The 16,856-nt window shown below is 40.5% G+C and overlaps 2 protein-coding genes across 4 annotated transcripts; one reads left to right on the top strand and one right to left on the bottom strand.

Moving 5' to 3' along the window:
* Positions 1-297: 297 nt before the first annotated feature.
* On the bottom strand, positions 298-9,680 carry gsr (glutathione reductase). 3 transcript variants are annotated; one of them, XM_022199407.2, is made up of 13 exons: positions 9,223-9,680; positions 8,666-8,840; positions 7,853-7,879; positions 7,643-7,731; positions 6,741-6,810; positions 6,449-6,596; positions 5,610-5,664; positions 5,422-5,521; positions 5,082-5,336; positions 3,869-3,980; positions 1,707-1,838; positions 1,394-1,527; positions 298-930 (listed from the first exon to the last, which is right to left on the bottom strand). In XM_022199407.2, exons 1-13 carry the CDS (start codon positions 9,273-9,275, stop codon positions 781-783), a joined length of 1,500 nt encoding a protein of 499 aa, XP_022055099.1. In that variant the 5' UTR covers positions 9,276-9,680; the 3' UTR covers positions 298-780. The 3 variants fall into 3 exon arrangements, with proteins under 3 accessions (XP_022055099.1, XP_022055098.1, XP_022055100.1); XM_022199406.2 differs by lacking the exon at positions 9,223-9,680 and having other exon boundaries at positions 8,666-9,102; XM_022199408.2 differs by lacking the exon at positions 9,223-9,680 and having other exon boundaries at positions 8,674-8,797.
* Positions 9,681-12,590: 2,910 nt separating this feature from the next.
* On the top strand, positions 12,591-15,524 carry LOC110954735 (zinc finger protein 518B). The gene is made up of 2 exons (XM_022199409.2): positions 12,591-12,752; positions 13,105-15,524. Exon 2 carries the CDS (start codon positions 13,271-13,273, stop codon positions 15,398-15,400), a length of 2,130 nt encoding a protein of 709 aa, XP_022055101.2. The 5' UTR covers positions 12,591-12,752; positions 13,105-13,270; the 3' UTR covers positions 15,401-15,524.
* Positions 15,525-16,856: the final 1,332 nt, after the last annotated feature.

Here is a 16,856-nt window from a genome sequence, read left to right as displayed (position 1 = left end):
GTCAAGTAAATAAGTTTTAATTCTGCATTTATATCAATGACAAAATTCTGATCTACCAACAAAAACACTAATCACCGTAAACCAATATTGCCATTTGTTTAAAGTAATCTCAAATAGAACATTATCACATGTTGGCTTGACAGGTGTCTCTGTAATAATCTCTTTGTTCAAACAAGAGAAGTTATTACCCAACCCGAATCAATTGTAAAAGCACACAGGGCAGGGCACTTAAAAGGCGTTAGAACACAAAAAAACAAAGTGCTGAGTCACAGAATTATGAAAAAATAGCCAGAAGACTTAAGAAAAAGCTGCAGTTTTATTGGATCTTTTGAACAGTACAGTAGATATATGCCTATAAGAGCAGAAATGTTTGTATTTTTCATCTGACAAATGACTGACAAATCAAACACATACACTAGGAGAGAGGTCTTTTGACTTCCCGTGCAATCTCTTGACAACAAGACCTGCAGATCAATCACTTCCATTTCACTATCATTAAAATGGAATCCAGAGTTTTCAATCAATAATCATGACCCACAGTACAGTTTAAAGAAGGTCATACTTCAGTCTTGGTCCATTTAGGTAAAAATTAGAAAAAGTGAAAGACTGCGCACAAATAAGGTCACTTAAATGAGAGAAAATGGAAGCATGTAGGTAGTTTTATAAAGCAAGTCGTCAAGCTGATGCGAGAGTAGTACTGGGCAGCGACTCTGTCCTGGTATGCTTTTCTGGGCTGCTGGTCGTATAGGGAGGCAACGAGGCGGGGAGTCTGTGTTTGCATTAACGCATGGTGACAAACTCCTCGGATGAGGTGGGGTGAATGGCGACGGTCTTGTCAAAGTCTGCTTTGGTAGCACCCATTTTGATGGCAACAGCAAATCCCTGCAGCATCTCATCACAGCCCAGGCCCTGCATGTGCAGACCTACCACCTGGGGAAATGAGAAGATTCAGCGTTTGAAAATAGCTGCAGCAGTTTGTGCACAGAAAGAGTAAAACGTTGAGGCAGTAACAGCGCTGAAGAGACAGTCTGTGCTGCTTTCTGTGTTAGAATAAACAGATGAAAAGTTAATTTTTTAGTGTTTTCATAAACTTCAGCCTCAATTGTGGCTTGTATAGTTGCAAAACTAGGATACTAAGAATATAAGGAAGCAATTCTACATGAGTTAAGAGGGTTTAGAGAAGGTTCTGCTTTTAATATTTTAAAAGCACAAAGAATTTTCAAGTAGGTTCTCAGATCTTTGTTGTTTTAGTGGTTTAAGTGATGCGTACTTTAAGAAATAACGTCAGTAACACAATATGGTGGCATGGATTAATAGCACAGGATTAACTCAATCAATACATTTGTGATTTTCAGAGATTTTTTAGTAATCTCTTTGACCAAGTAGCTCCTACCTTCTCCTCCTTTCCCTCACACACCAGCTTCATGATGCACTGACTCTTCCTGCTTGTGATGGCATGATACATCGGGGTGAAAGAGGTCTTGTAGATCTTTATATTCTCCTTTCCTCGAGCTTTAATGGCCTCCTCTGTGACATGAACAAATGTAAGTAGGCATAGAAATTCTTGTAAAACTTGGGGCAGTGCAGCATTTCCACTGGATGAAGCTCTAATTCAGACTAAAATTACTGTAAGGGAATAAGAAATGGGAAAATGTCCTACTGATGTAGAGCTACACCCACTTGAAGACATGTTTATGTGAACTCACCCTCCGTGAGGCCCACAGTGCCAATGGGTGGGTGGCTGAACACCACTGTGGGGATGCTGGAATAATCCAACTTCGAGTCTTTCTTGCCCTCAAACAGTCTGTGTGCCAGCTTTCTGCCTGCAGCAATGGCAACTGCAGCGACATAACAAAACATCAGTGTGCTTTGAATAACAATAAGTTTCAGGTGCTGTCAGAAGTGAAATCCTTTATTCTAAAACCATAGAAGCAGGTACAAGCCAGCGCTACTGATGCAGTATTTCATAATGCAGATTTCTGGACAAATTCAGACGTTACTAAAATGCACGAAGACGGGAAAGAGTCAAAACTACAGCATTAAGAACAACTTTATTGTGACTCCAACATGTTCCGGAGAGACACGAGGACTAGTTTATTGTGTCTCACAATAAAGTTGTTGTTTATTTTACAGGTGTTGCTGGGGTTTTGAACTTTTTCAGTATTTTATGATATTAAAGATGACAGTATTTCTTTGCTATAAACTAGAGATGGATTTCTTATGTGACTATTGCATTGTAAGTACAGAGAAAAGAAGAATAGGTGGAAGCTAAACTGATAAGTCCACAAGCAGAGACTTGAATACATTTCAAAGGTGATATTTGGAACCAATGCTGAGCGTAATTGTTTTGATTTTTTCTTTTGGTTAATAAATATCAGAACTTCTTAGTAGAAGAAACCCAGACCTCATAAACACAACAGACCTGAGTCATTGTTACAAAGCGAGTTCAGCTTATCCAGGGTATCTTATCTGGCTTCAATGAACCCAACAATCGCAAGCGGTCTTACAAAGCTGGTTATCTCGGTAAGTCAACTCAGGGTTTGTGATTCTACCTCTGAGCAAATTTACATGAAAGAGGCAGGGTTGGGAACAGATGACCACCACAGATATGCACAGGTCAACTGGCACCAGAGTGGCATATTTCACAAACAAAGAGCAAATATTAGAGAAATACAAGATTTTATACTCATAATAGAGACCATAGCAGATGAAGCAGAAGGGAAAGGTGCAAACGGTTGCAGACAGTGTGAATTTTGACGGGTTTATCATTATAAATGAATGAATGAATGGTTTATCAATACCAAATTCTTAGGGCAAGAGTAGATATGGCTTTTATTAAAAATGCATATTCTTAAAAAAACATGGAGCTTAGATGTATTCTTCCATCGTGTAGGACTCATTCTCAGATGGTTTAACGTCTGAGAATGAGTAAAAAAACAGCATATAAAGATAATTCAAAGCGACAAGTTGGCTGATTCTCGTATCGTATTGGAGGCTACATATTAGTGTATTTCTCACAAGAAGAGCAAATTAACATCCCAAACAGATCTGAGGAGTTTAGAACACAATACAAGCGAATAAGAAAAACAGAGCAACCGCTGCATCCAAAGTCACAAAGGAAAGTTTCAAAAAGAAACGCAACATCTGTAATTATGGAATTACAGATGTTGTCCATTTAAGCTACTGACAAAAACACTTATTTAACTAATAAATAATCCAGTAATAAAAGTCTGTTTTCACGGCAATGTGAACGATGAATTCTTGGGCTGTAGCCCCCTTTTATTTCATTCTTTCAGCTGTTGAAACACGTTTGGGAGCAGAATAATTTATATCCATAACTAGTTTTATTGCTAACTGTTTGAGGTCAGCAATCAGGCTGTAAGGCTTTAGTGCTTTGATCAGTTTTTGTTTTTAAGGATTTCATCGCTCTACAAAGGTATACAAACCAATGAAATGACTTTGAAATCACTTGTAGCTCTATAAATTTAGATTTTCTTCTCTCACTATCTTTGCATGGAGCTCTGCTGGATCTTCTAACGTTGATGACATATTTCGAAGACAACTAGTAGACTAGTAGCTGCTTTTATACGTGCCGATGTCTTACCATGAAGAGAACCCCTGTGGTAGTACTAAAAACCAAGAGATAAACATGAATTACCTCAATAATCTCAAATTCTGCTTTGTAGTGCAAACGTCTGGACTCAAAAGCAGCTCATTTAATGGACAAACTCGTAGTGTACTGTGTAATGCTGACAAATGCGCATCCCCTATAATTGGCAAAAGTACGTTCTCACTCCAAACTACACCACCACATTTTTTTTTAACTTAAGCCTACCTTCATACAGGACTTATTGGTGCTAATTCCTACCGGGTGTGAGAAGAGCTTTGCCACAAACATCTCCAACAGCGTAGATCCCTGATCGACTGGTGTTCTGAAACTCATCCACGATGATATGGCCTTTTTCATCTGTATCCAGAGCCTGACAAACACAGAGAGGAACTGTTAGAGTTATGACCAATGAGAAAGAACTTTAAACTTGTATTAGCTTTGCTGTAATATCAGTAAAGTAAATGAAGCCAGCAAACAGCCTAATCTGAAACAAAGTAGTACAGAGATGCATTGCTGGGCTGAGTAATGGTTTTGAGGAAAGATACTGTATGTTTTGGCGGTTTCCATTCTCTCCTTTACTGTCCAGAGTTAAGACAGAAATTCTGTCTGTGCCAAGAAACAACAAATGACTCATCCCAACTGTGGAGGATTAAAAGTAAACCAGCAAACCCAGAGCCGAGGCCTCGCCCTCACTGAGCGTTCTCACAGTCATCCCAGAAAGGTCTGAGAAGGTTCAACATGGATTTGTGTTTTCTAAAAACAGGTTAATGGTTCCATCAGTGTTAAATCTGCTGCTTTAGTAAGTCATTCATATTCTCCTCCATGCAACAGATGAGCCAGAAACAAAGAATCAGACTAGGTGGTGTTCGTTAGGTACATAGTTATTTGGATTTCACTGTCGAGGATCCACTAACAGTCATTAAGTGAGCTAACCAGCACCTGACAGAATTTCATTCGTGACCTCTAACAAACAACAAAGTAAATGAACGTGACAGCCGTCTAGTCTGGTTCTCGGATTATATCAAATTACTGGCTAAAGATGACCTCATTCCAGGTTTACTTTGGATTCTTTTCCTCTCACAAAGCTTTAATTGTTCGTCTAATATCATGTTGATGGATGTAGTTCTTGTTAAAAACAGTTTTTATTCATGCATGTGTACTTAAGAAAGAAAAATTAAAATTATCTGCAATGTTGACATAATGTGGTAAGACAATTAAATGGTCAGGATGAAGGTGATACAAGGAGTACTGAGCAGAGCCAAACGCTCATTTCAGACAGACAGATAGCGGTGACAAGCTGTCGGCAGTGCATTATTATGGTTTAACTGATGAACAGATGTGATTTAAACGCTTTCCTGCCACAAAATGACAGTCTTCAATAAGGATAAATATTTGCTCTTTCTGGAGACAGCTGCATATTTTTCGCTGTCACCATCCAGTCTGCAGTAAACAATCATGAGCAGACTGTTACCATGCTGCCGATGTTCAGTCCAGATGTGTTGGGCTGCCTGCCGATGGCCCAGAGAAGACAGTCCACCTCCTGGATGACGCTGGTCTTCTCCTCGTCGTTCTTCTTCTCTGGATCTTTGGTAACGATTGTCACCTCCAGGCCTTTGTCTGTTTTACTCACAGACTTCACCTGAGAGTTCTTCCACAAATCTATACCGGTGTTCTGCAGTTCTTTGGTGCAGTTTGTGCTGATGAAGGCGTCAAAGTTCCTCAAAACCTACAGAGAGAATATGAGAGTAAGTGAATGTCACTGGAATAAGTGAGCGTATGGTTTGTGCTGTGGTTCTGCGTTTGCTTCTTACTCCCGTTTGTCGAATAATGAGGGATGTTTTGGACCCCAGGGTGGAGAGAATGCCTGCCATCTCCACAGCAATATACCCAGCACCCACAATCACACTGCGTCTGTCACGATAATACAACTTTTAGTTCCAGATACAAACATTCTTCCTGGTATCCAATAAAGACTAAAGAGATTGTATAAAAATCTTACTTTGGCAGGGTTTCAAGCTCAAAAAAGCCATCACTGGTAATGCCCAGACGTGCCCCTGAAAGAGTAGAACACAACAGTTGGCATATTTGTGTAATTTCAGAAATATAGTTTAGGTAACCCTCTGGACCACAAAAGTTTGAAAGGCTTTAAAAAAAAAATCCATCCAGGCTAACTGTGTATTGGCGTTCATGTCATAGCATCATAATTATCATCTATGACTTTCTATTTTGTCAGGAAAAACAATTAGTATTTGATCGAAATCAAAATCACTTAATTCTACATGCCTCATTTTAATATTTACCAAAAATAAACAGTCAGAACTAATGAGATTCTGTAAAAAAAAAAAAAAAAAAAAAGAGCTTCTCATCAAAACCAAGAAGAATGAAAAAAAAAACAGAAACTAACTGTTTGCACAGAACAGATGTTAATAAAATGATACATAGTAAAACATGTACATCCAGAAAAAAAAAAAATCAATGTGGGCACTTGAAAAAAGTTTCACTTGCTGATTCGAGGTTTTCAATCTTTGCAATGTAAATTATCAAAGAAATATATCTTTCATTTTTAAGATTTATGACATTTGAACTTTATCATACTGCACAAACATTTTAAATTCTCTCTACTTCTAGTCATGGTTGTGCTGTTTCCATGGAAGTGTAGGACTTTATATTGCACTGAATATGTGACGGCACTAAATACAAAACGCCCCAAACTGCTTGGGTTTGAGAGGGTTGATCAATTGATGAAAAAAAAAAAAAACAACTACATGGACACAGCAGAGCTCCACACAAAAACGATTAACCATTTCCCAAGTAAAACCTCACAACTGTATGTCTTACCAGGCACTTCATCCTCACTCAGAACAGAAGGCTGCCCTCCAGTGGCGATGAGGATGTGAGGAGCTGTGTACTTCCTTCCGTTGACCTCCACAGTCGGCTCGGGATCGTCTGTAAACCTGGCATAGCCTTGAATGGTTTGGATTTTAGCCTGAAACGGAGCAGATATCGTCACTGTTGCACAATTTCTCTCTCACTTCATTTGAAAATAGCACAAACAAACAGAGCGAAATCAAATCACTCTAATAAACCTGAGCTGCGCCAGACAGACATGATAAAAATAATGTGAATTTACCTTGTCGAGGTTGTTGCGATAAATGCGATTTAGGTGACTGACGTATGCGTCCCTTTTGGCCTTTAAAGTTCTGCAAATACACACACATTAAAATCATACAGGCAGCCAAACCATGTCCTCTACCTGCAAACTTAGTCACTGAAATAGAAAGATTTTCTAAAGGAGAAATACATATTCTCTAGGACTACTTCTCTATACTCATATTTAATGTTTAACTATAACACATTTCTCATATCAAACATGTGTGACGACAAAATATCACATCACAAAACATACTATTCTTGTTTGTAATATTTGCATTTTGTAAAAACTACATACATATTCAAATGGATGCAAACGCTACTGCTGCAACACATAGAGGTTGTACAAAATAACAAGAACACATCACAGTACAAAACAAGCAAGCAGAAACTAAAGTTTAGCCGACAGCAAAAAGTTAAAGCATTAGCAGCTTCACACAGGTCGCATTTGTTGCATTATTACAATGATTTTAGATCTTTATATTTTAATATGTACTTTCATTTATAAGCTTCTTTAATAATGTTTTGAAATATCACCAATAAGTGTATGTTGGACAAGTTCTTCCACCAGTTCATACAAGGACACATGAAACGGCTGCCTGGCCTCATCAAGTGTTGTGTGTCCCTGAGTTTCCTCATGTTTCACTCAGCCACTCCTTCCACAGACTTATCTCTAACAGTCTAGGTTGACTTAACAAAGACAGAGAAGTGGGCTGAAGTGAAGCAAAAAAAAAAAAAAAAAAGAAAGGGAAAAAAAAAGAAGCAACGGACCGAGGAGGTGTGGTGTGAAACGAATACCGCCTTGTTCCAGGAACAACTTTCAAAAGAGCTGATTGTTGTTGCACAAAAAAAAAAAAGACACCAGCAGACAGTGTAACTTACTCCCAACTGAAACGAACATTTCCAACGTCAAAGCCATAATCGCTGTGATCGTGGAGATACTCGGCGTGAACGGCTGCATTCCACATCACCTGTGAAGAAATGGAAAGGCAACACATTTAGACACTTGAGGATTCCAGGCATATCGAAACTTTATTCAGGCATGGAGGTAAAACCGGCCCGGTTACTACAAGATCAGAGATAAAAGCGTACCTTCTTGGGGACACAGCCAACGTTGACCTGAAAAACATCGAAGGAGAGCGAATTAGTTGTCTGAAAAGCATCTAAGCACAGATTAAATGGTAGCGAAATCATTTTAGAGCTTAACTACAGAGCTCTGAACATTATTAAACAGCAATATGAAATATGTGTTGAATGAAAAAGTTGATAAGTGGGTGTCATAAAAGAAACATTTGAAAGAAGTAGAAAAATGAATGACAATCAGTGTATTTTAGGTAAATGTGGAAGCAAAGTGAAGTGAAAAATAAATCACCTGCAAATTAAAAGGAGCAAACATTGGGTTTAGTTGGCGATTGTCTATCAATGTTTATATTATTTGAGGACAAAATTAGATTAGAGGAGTTAATCTCTTCACTTATTATCAAACATGAGGAATTAGCAAAACAAACTGCTGCCTTTATGCACTGTGTGGTTTAAGGTTTCTACATAAAATTAAGGTTAACATAATGAATGGAGACACAAACTAAACACAATGCATGGATCTCAGCAGTTCTGCATAAATACAAACTTCCTTAAAAAATTGTAGAACTTGTGCATAAAAATGTCAACACTTGCAATTTTGTTTTCACCCCCATTACATTTGTTTTCATTAAATGAAAGCATTTCAAGTGTTCAGACTCTGGATTTCAGCTCCAATAAACCCGCAATGTTTGCCACAGATACACACACAAACACAAAAAAACTTCCACAAAAGGAGTCCGGAGGCTTCGCAGTGAGCCTGGTAACTGTGTGAGGCAGCCGTCTGGATGGGTGACAGTGTTGCTTCTTATCGGTATTTTTACTCACGCAGGTACCTCCGAGTTTGTGGCTCTCGATCACGGCGGTGGCTGCTCCGAGCTCCGCCGCCCTCCGAGCCCCGGCCAGACCTCCGGAACCGCCGCCGATCACCAGAAAGTCAAAGCGGGTTGTCTCCGCTGCTGCTGCCGCCGGGTCCGAGGCCATGCTGCGGGTCACTGCGTGTCTGCGAAAAGACGAGAAAAGTCTCTTTCTGAGGACGAGCCAGCTGGCAGCTTGTGTCCGAGTTAGCTGCGTTAGTATTGCCATAACCAGGAAGCTCGCAGGGGAATGACGGAAAAAAAAAACCGGGGAATGGGAGGGTCAAGTGAAAGCCTCTGCTGTGTCATTATGAATTGCAACAATGGTGTGCAAATCCCAGAAACAGTTTTCACAATAGTCATGGTGATCCTCACATGAGCTACGGGGGCTACAATAACAGGTGTAGATCAGAGCAGATGCTGCAGCAAGGACCACATGTAAAGCTAAATTTAAGGCATTTTCACATCTCATGTGTGAGGATTGAAGCAAAGGAAAGCATCCTGAACTGTATTTCCGTGACTACTCACCTCGGTAACGCTAGAGACACTGTAGAAAGCAGCCTGCGGGTTCTCAACAGCATGTTTTTATTTATTTTAGGCCAGATGCATCCACGTTTCCTCCTCGCCCCTGCCTCTGTGACCTCCCTCAGGCCTGTGTTTGGACCTGATCTCGTTAAATACAAAAGCTTCAAAGCACTTCCCTGGTCACTGGATGAGCTCTCTCATCAAAATGACCCCCCTCTATACGAGCTGCTGCCATAGAACGACCCTCTCACTGTCTGTGAGTCAATACAAACGCAGCATCGTGTGGTTTATGAGAGCTGCAGCACAACTTTACGTTTCGGACCATGCCGGAGATGTTAGTGGTCGTGTTTGAAGGCAACGTAGACGTTCAAAACGTGGTTTGTGTAGAAGATTTCAGACCTAACGTGAGTAATCCCAGCAAAAACAGGAGATTTGCGTTGTTTGTCTTCAAGAATCGCACGTAAAGTGTGTTCGATTTGTCAGCTGTCGAGAACAACAACATATAAACGTGGATTTCCGTCAAAACTTTCAAAATAATAGTTTTGCCTAGCTGCAGAATGGTCTGCCTTCACTTTATCATATTGCTAAAAAAAATTGAATTGTTTGTGTTTCTTTTGAGACTACAATTGTTTTTTGCACTACTGTGTTTCTAGCAATTATTTTTCACTACAGTGTTTATATATTCCTTTCTAGCTTGCAAATATCTCTATATATTGTGTTATGTTTATTTTATTACTATTATTTTTCTTCCCTGTCCATTCTGTAGTTTATTTATATTATTCTCTTTCCATTATCCTAGGGTGACACCAGCAGCCGAAACCCTGTATGTTGTGTACGTACTTGGCAATTAAAGCTGATTCTTATTTTGTTTCTGATTCTGAAAATGAAGGATGCAGCGTGTTCTTGCAAAATAGTTATGATTTTGGTTGAACATTTGCATGCAGGGAAGCAAAAACTGTCATTAAAATGATAAATTTTCCTCCAAAAAACTAGCAGGGCAGCCTTAGTGATCCAATCCTCGCATAATGTTAAATTTTGTGTTGTTTAATGAGAGCTGCGGCACAAGTTTTCATTTCGTACCATGATGGAGGTGGAAGTGGTCGTGTTTGAAAGCAACGTATATGTTCAAAATGTTGTTTGTGTAGAAGATTTCAGATCTAATGAAAGTAATCTCAGCAAACACAGGAGAATTGCACATAAAGTTTTTTCAGTTTGTCAGTTGTCGAGAAAAACAATATATCATCATATCATCATCAAATAAAACAAACAAACGAACACTTAATTGTTTTTAATTCTTTAAATCAACCATAAATATTGATTTTACAGTACTGAGATCTATAAAAAATTAAGGATGCAGTGTGTTCCTGCAAAATAGTGACCGTTTTGGTGGAACATTTGCACGGAGTGAGGCGAAAACTGTCATTAAAATGCTAAACTCTCCTCCAGAAAAACTACAAAGCAGTGTTACTGATCTAACCTGACCAAAATCCTCAGCATAATGTCAAATTTTCAATGTAGTAGGCTGCTGTCTCAAAGTTGTTGTTACCATAATGAAGAAGATTTTGGAAAATAGTAACACATAGTCAGACTCAACTTCACAACATTGTTTTGTGACATAGAGTACACACTGATGCAGGCCACAGGTATTAGTCTGCCATTGGTTGTGCATTTCACCCATTTTTTCCCTCCCTTTTCATGTAAAATTCAAAATTTCACCATTAAAAACAGCAACAACAACCTCCAAGCAGCAAATTTTTTTAGAAAAAGTTCAGCCAAAGACTGGGTCGTGCAGTAAGGCAGTCTGTCTGGTATTATTTTCCTGGTGAATTAGACATTTTAACAACAGTGCCTGCCTCCCTGTGTGTAATTATTCCACCAAAACAATTTCCCCATCACTATTCTGAGGGGACACAGCTGCTGCATCCCTCACTTAGCTTTTCCTAATATGACTGACACTAGTTTAAAGAAACACAAACACGCCATGACATATTTTCCTCCTATAGCATAATGTGAATGAGGTGCTACCAGACCATTTTGTGCTGCACGTTTGTCTGCTTATGGGACTGCACAGTAGAGTAGTGGTTAGCACTTTCACCTTGCAGCAAGAAGATCCCCGGTTCAAATCCCGGTCTGGGCCTGGGATCTTTCTGCATGGAGTTTGCATGTTCTCTCTGTGCATGTGTGGGTTTTCTTCGGGTACTCCGGCTCCTTCCCACAGTGCAAAAATATGCTGAGGTTAATTGGTTACTCTAAATTGTCTGTAGGTGTGAATGTGAGTTTGATTGTTTGTCTGTATATGTGGCCCTGCGACAGACTGGCGACCTGTCAGGGTGTCCCCTGCCTTCACCCGAGTCAGCTGGGATAGGCTCCAGCACCCCCCGCGACCCTAGTGAGGATAAAGCGATGTATAGAGAATGGATGGATGGACATTTGTCTGGTTATGCCAGACTAGAAAATGCCTAAAAAAGGAATAAAGATTGAAATCACTATTGTCTTATCAGTAGAGTAAGAAAATTCAACTTGTTGGAATGGGCTTGCATAATAAAATGTGAGCAATGTATAGTGATGTACACCTCATCAATAAGAAATTTGTTTATAGTATATTTGGTAATTTTACTTGAATGCGTTAGATGCAAACCCTCAAGACAGCACATAAGAACACTAGGTTCAGTCACATGAACCAGCAACAAGCATAGACCATGAAGAGCCACTCGTATTCTTTGATAAGAATCTCTCTGTTGCTCTTCACGTGGTTTCCCCTTTGGCTTTCTGTATCTGCAGGCCTCAAAGTGAACATGAATCATTTATTCTTATCTTTATTTGTATATGTGTACATTTATTTGTGTGGTTTAATTCAAATATATTTTTTCCTACAGGTATTTATATATAAAATGATAATTAAAAATAGAATTACAACAGAAATTGATTAAAATAAGAAAATTTACTGTGATAAATGTAACAGCATTATCACCTGGCTATTATTTTTATTCCATACAATTCATTCTCCTGTCCGTCTGCTGTCCCTGCTTTATCCTGTAGGGAGTTGCAAAGAGGCTGGAGCCCATCCCAGTTGAAATAGGGCAGAGGGCAAGTTACACCCCTGAGAGGTTGGCGGTCCATCATGTGGGCAACACAGAGAGACAGAAAAATATTCACCACTTCCACCTACATACCAATGAACCTGTTATATATGTCAGGCACAGGGGAAAATTCCACAGAGAAGGCCAACCATTAGAGTTAAACCCAGGTATTCTTGATGGACAAACAAAGTAACAAAGATAGTGCAATTTAGAAAAATAGGGGGGGGGGAAATCGTTGAAAAGAAGGCTTCTCCCTGCTCTTATTTTGAAAGTCTCAATTCCGGAAGTGTTTCCGTTAGCCGCAGATGCTAACGAGCAGCTAACCGAGAGCGGCTCTGTTGGCTGCGTTGACAAGCGTCAGTATCACGTCTAAAAAAAGGATTTTCGTTGTAATTCATCCACTTGAAATTCCACATATTCAACCAGGACGCTGTTCTACGACACTACAGTCAGGTACGTGGCAGGAATTCACTCCGTTGCGAACATAAACAGTAGAAATGCGGGCCGTCGTCTTCGCGACCCCCCTGTTGTGGATTGATTGGGCCTTTTTGCTGCGTTCAAAAGGCAGCTTGAGGGGGCAGGGCGAACATGCAAATGTTCATAACTGGGTTCAGTTTTATTCAGCGTTTTGTGTCGTTTGTTGCGCTAACAATCCGTGAATTGGAGAACAAACAGATGCAGGCGTTAAAAATGATGTACGAGCTCCGTTCGAGGGGGAGGGGCCGGACGGGCCTCGTCTCTCTGTCAGTACTGTGCCCTGCAAGGTTCAGCCACTCATCTCACTGTTTTCTTCTCCCTTTCACAGGAGGGAAGACGCTTTAAACTCTCACCTCACGGCTGCATCAGTCAGTCTGCCTCCCTCCCTGTGGAATAAATCCTGGCTCTCAGCTGAAGATGGATGTTTACTTACCGGTATAACTACAGCCTTTGAATCAGTGAGATCTGCTGCCAGATGACCAGGAGACCTCACCATGAAGCCTGTCAGCTATCAAAGCATGCCGTCATCTGTGAACGGTGGGCATTCAAATGTGGCACTGGATCGTGTGTTAAGCACTTCAAACGTGATGTATTGTGAAAAATGTGGATTTGCATCCACAGATGGCGCATTGTTCAAGAAGCATATGTTGGAGCATATGCAGACAAAGTTTTACTGCTTTTATTGCAACAACGTCTCCTTCAGTGAGGCTGAATTAGCCGTGCACCTGAAGCAGCACACTTCAAAGTATCCATTCACGTGTCCTCACTGTGGACAGGGCTACATGAGGAGGCTCTGCCTTGTGAAGCACATTGACCGTTTGCATAGTAAAAGCATTAATCAAGGACCTGCTAAGCCTGGCATGACAAAAACTCCACAGATTCCTGTCTCCAGTGCCTTAAGAAGCGTGCCCACTGCTGATCCATCTTCTGTTCGACCAGTTGTTCGAGTGACAGTACCCACCCCGTCTGCACCTGCTGCCAGATTTGGAAAAGATGAACAGAGAGGGAAAACACTGGACACAAATGTATCAACTGCCACTAATGGTAATGCAGAACTTTTGTCCCCTTTGAATGGACTCATTCAGCACAACAGAGCACTAACAGTTTCTCTTCCTGAGGAGGTAACTATCCCTGCCGGCTGCTTGGTTGAACTTGTGGAGGTGAAAACTGTCAATGGGACAAAGGAGCTAAAGCTGAGGCTCATCTCTCAACAGGAAAACGAGTCTGTAATAAAGGACACAAGGACCGTGGCCTCTCAAAACACTGCACTGGGAAAGCCTTTGTCTCCCACATTTAGTCATCCAAACATGGTGTGGTCTACGAGTATGGGCATGTGCACAGTTAACAGGAAACAGAATGAAACAAGGACAGTCAATGTGGAGCGTCCTGCTGTTATCCCTGTCAGTACTCCCAGCAACCTTGTGAACCCAATGAGCAAAGAAAAGAGCGGATTGAAAAGAGCATCTCCAGAAATAATCAACCTGGAGTGCAACCCAGGCATCCCAAACAAGCTCCCCAAAAGCATCCTCAGTCCTGTCAGAGAAGGTAACAGTGTCATCAGCGTCACACAAACGGCACCTGTTAGCCACAATGCAGCTCCTAATGCTCTGCCCTCTAAGGTTGCTAACAGGTTGAGTACAGCACTGCATCCAGACAGCAGGGTGACAAGCATCTCCCAGAGAGTGGTGGATGAGAGAAAGAATGTGATTGTAGATCATTCAAAGAGTATCCCACCCAGGAGGGTGTGTGACACAAAAACCCTTCCTCAAAATGTGCCGTTGGCTGTGAAGCTGGAACCTCGGGCGATGCACCTCAAGAGCAACACTGTTTCAAAACCAATGAAAGAGACGGTGTCCTTGAACCAGCAAAGTTTGAAATCGACTTCTCCCTGTTTAAGTGTTCCAGCTGTCCAAGTGAGACCTCAAGCAATTTCTGTTGGCAAGAACAATGTTGCAAATCAGTCCCCGATCAAAACATCTGTCCTCTTTAATCGCACAAGTTCAAAGACCTCAACTTGGACTCAGGAAGTGAGACCAAAGGAGATGGCAAGAGAAGGACATGTGTCGGAACATGAGAGTTTCCCTGTCATCTCCTCTGTGTTTTCATTAAGTCAGCAGCCAGAGGAAGCCCAGGGTTCCATTCAGCCTTTGGTAATGGCTCTGCGCGGCATAGTGATGGATAAAAGGAGCAGTTCTGGCAGTAAAACTCAAGATCACGTTAAGATAACAAACAGCACCGAGCAAGTGAGCGCTGCTTCAACATTATGGCGTTCACATCAGGTCGCCCCAAAAAGTGGATCGTTTATTCGTGACCTGTTATTGACAAAGCAGAAGAGTGAGTCTGTAAAAGTAGAAGAGCATGATAAAGGTGTTCAGCAACCTATTGCACTGACCAACAACCATGTCCATGTCAAAGAAGAAAAGAATAGCACTGTACAGACAGACAGTGTTCAAAGCAGTCACATTAATGCTTCCAAATCTTCAACAGATGAGAAATCTACAGTTGTCTCACATGTAGAGGAATCAGAGGCTGCCAAAAGTGAGCCTGACATCCCCTCAAAGTTTCTGACTGTCTCTCTGAAAAGGGTCCAAGTAGGCGTGTGGAAAAAAGCAAGAAGGGACTGAAACTTAGAATATCCAAATATAAGACTGAGGTCCCTGTGGCCAGTCTGACTGACTGTACGGTGATTTACCCGATGCCGCTGAAGGTGGACCAACTGGTGAAACGTCCGGGTCCGTACCAGCCGGTGGTGGTTCTCAACCATCCAAAGCCCCGGGTTTCTGTCCAGGGAACGAGAGCGGACACTTTTGCAGACACAGGAGCCTCTCAAGTGGTTCCAAAGTGCCAAATCTTAAAAATGAGACTGAGCAAAGTGATGGGCCAAAAGTATGAGGTGATGGGGTGCACTGTTGGAGTTTTTCCATGAATGTATCGGACAATTCATCACTGGACAGAAGTGTACATTTATGATGAAAAAAGCTAGTATTACAGTGGAAAGAAAAATGTATCTAAAACTGATAAAATATTAAGGCAATTATTTTCTTTATGGGAGCATAGGATTAAAAAAATGAACATCTAAGGATCACTAGACATTGTCTTATATGTATTATACGAACTATTAAAGTGCAATGTTTGACTTTGACTCATGGAACATGCCGTTGTAAATTCCTGTTAGTAATGCACAGATGTTAGATACTGTTGCAGAAGTTTGAGAAACCAGTAGATCTGTCAAAGTCATTAATGCATGCTGTTTATTTAAAAAGAATCCCTTTTATTTGTTTGTTTTGTCTGCATCGCTAGTATTGCATTGTTAATCTGACTTATCGTACACCAGTAAATAATGGGTATTAATGAAGAATTTGCAATGACATTTCTGTATGATGTCATTCCTTGTGAGTCAAAACTCACGTGCAATATTTAGCACAAAAACAATACAGTGAAAATATGACTTTTCCAAGTAATAATCCAGATGAACAGTTCAATTTAGGGACAGCAAAAGAATATTTCCAGTTGTCATTTATGAGAAAATATTTTGTATCTTTGGCATTGTCCCCATTTCTTTGTGTCTTCTTAGATGGCTTGTTGTATAGGCTCCGCAAATTCAAAATTTCAGCTCTTAAACCCGTCCAAAAGGCCTGTCCAGTTTCAAAAGCTTCTCCAAATTTGGCCTGAGAAACATGATTTCATAAGGATTGCCACCTTTATCTGTTATTCTGCTGCCATTTTTGTTGAGATGCATTCACGCACTTTTTGTAAACTCTTATATTTGGGGAAAATGACATGTTAGTATACAATGTTAAGTTCATTAAATGAAATTGATCAATGAAAAAGTCACTTTAAGGTGTAAATAATGGAATTTAAACATACACTCCACTGTGTGCTCCCGTTATCAGTTTGGAATCTTTCTAAATCGCAGAATATTACAGTGAGAACAAAGTTTGCTAGTTGTACATACGTATACGTTAAACTTGGGTTTTGTTTGGTTTCCCACCTTGCTGGACTTTCTGGGTGTAAACTTGAATGTTTTGGACGTAACCAGCTGATCAAAGGGTCATTGAATGCACCATAAGTTGATTGAAG

This window comes from Acanthochromis polyacanthus, chromosome 10 (assembly GCF_021347895.1).
Source record: "Acanthochromis polyacanthus isolate Apoly-LR-REF ecotype Palm Island chromosome 10, KAUST_Apoly_ChrSc, whole genome shotgun sequence".
Classification (NCBI taxonomy): Eukaryota; Metazoa; Chordata; class Actinopteri; family Pomacentridae; genus Acanthochromis; species Acanthochromis polyacanthus.
Note: the sequence above shows the minus strand (reverse complement) of the source record. Positions and strands in the feature narration are given on the sequence as shown.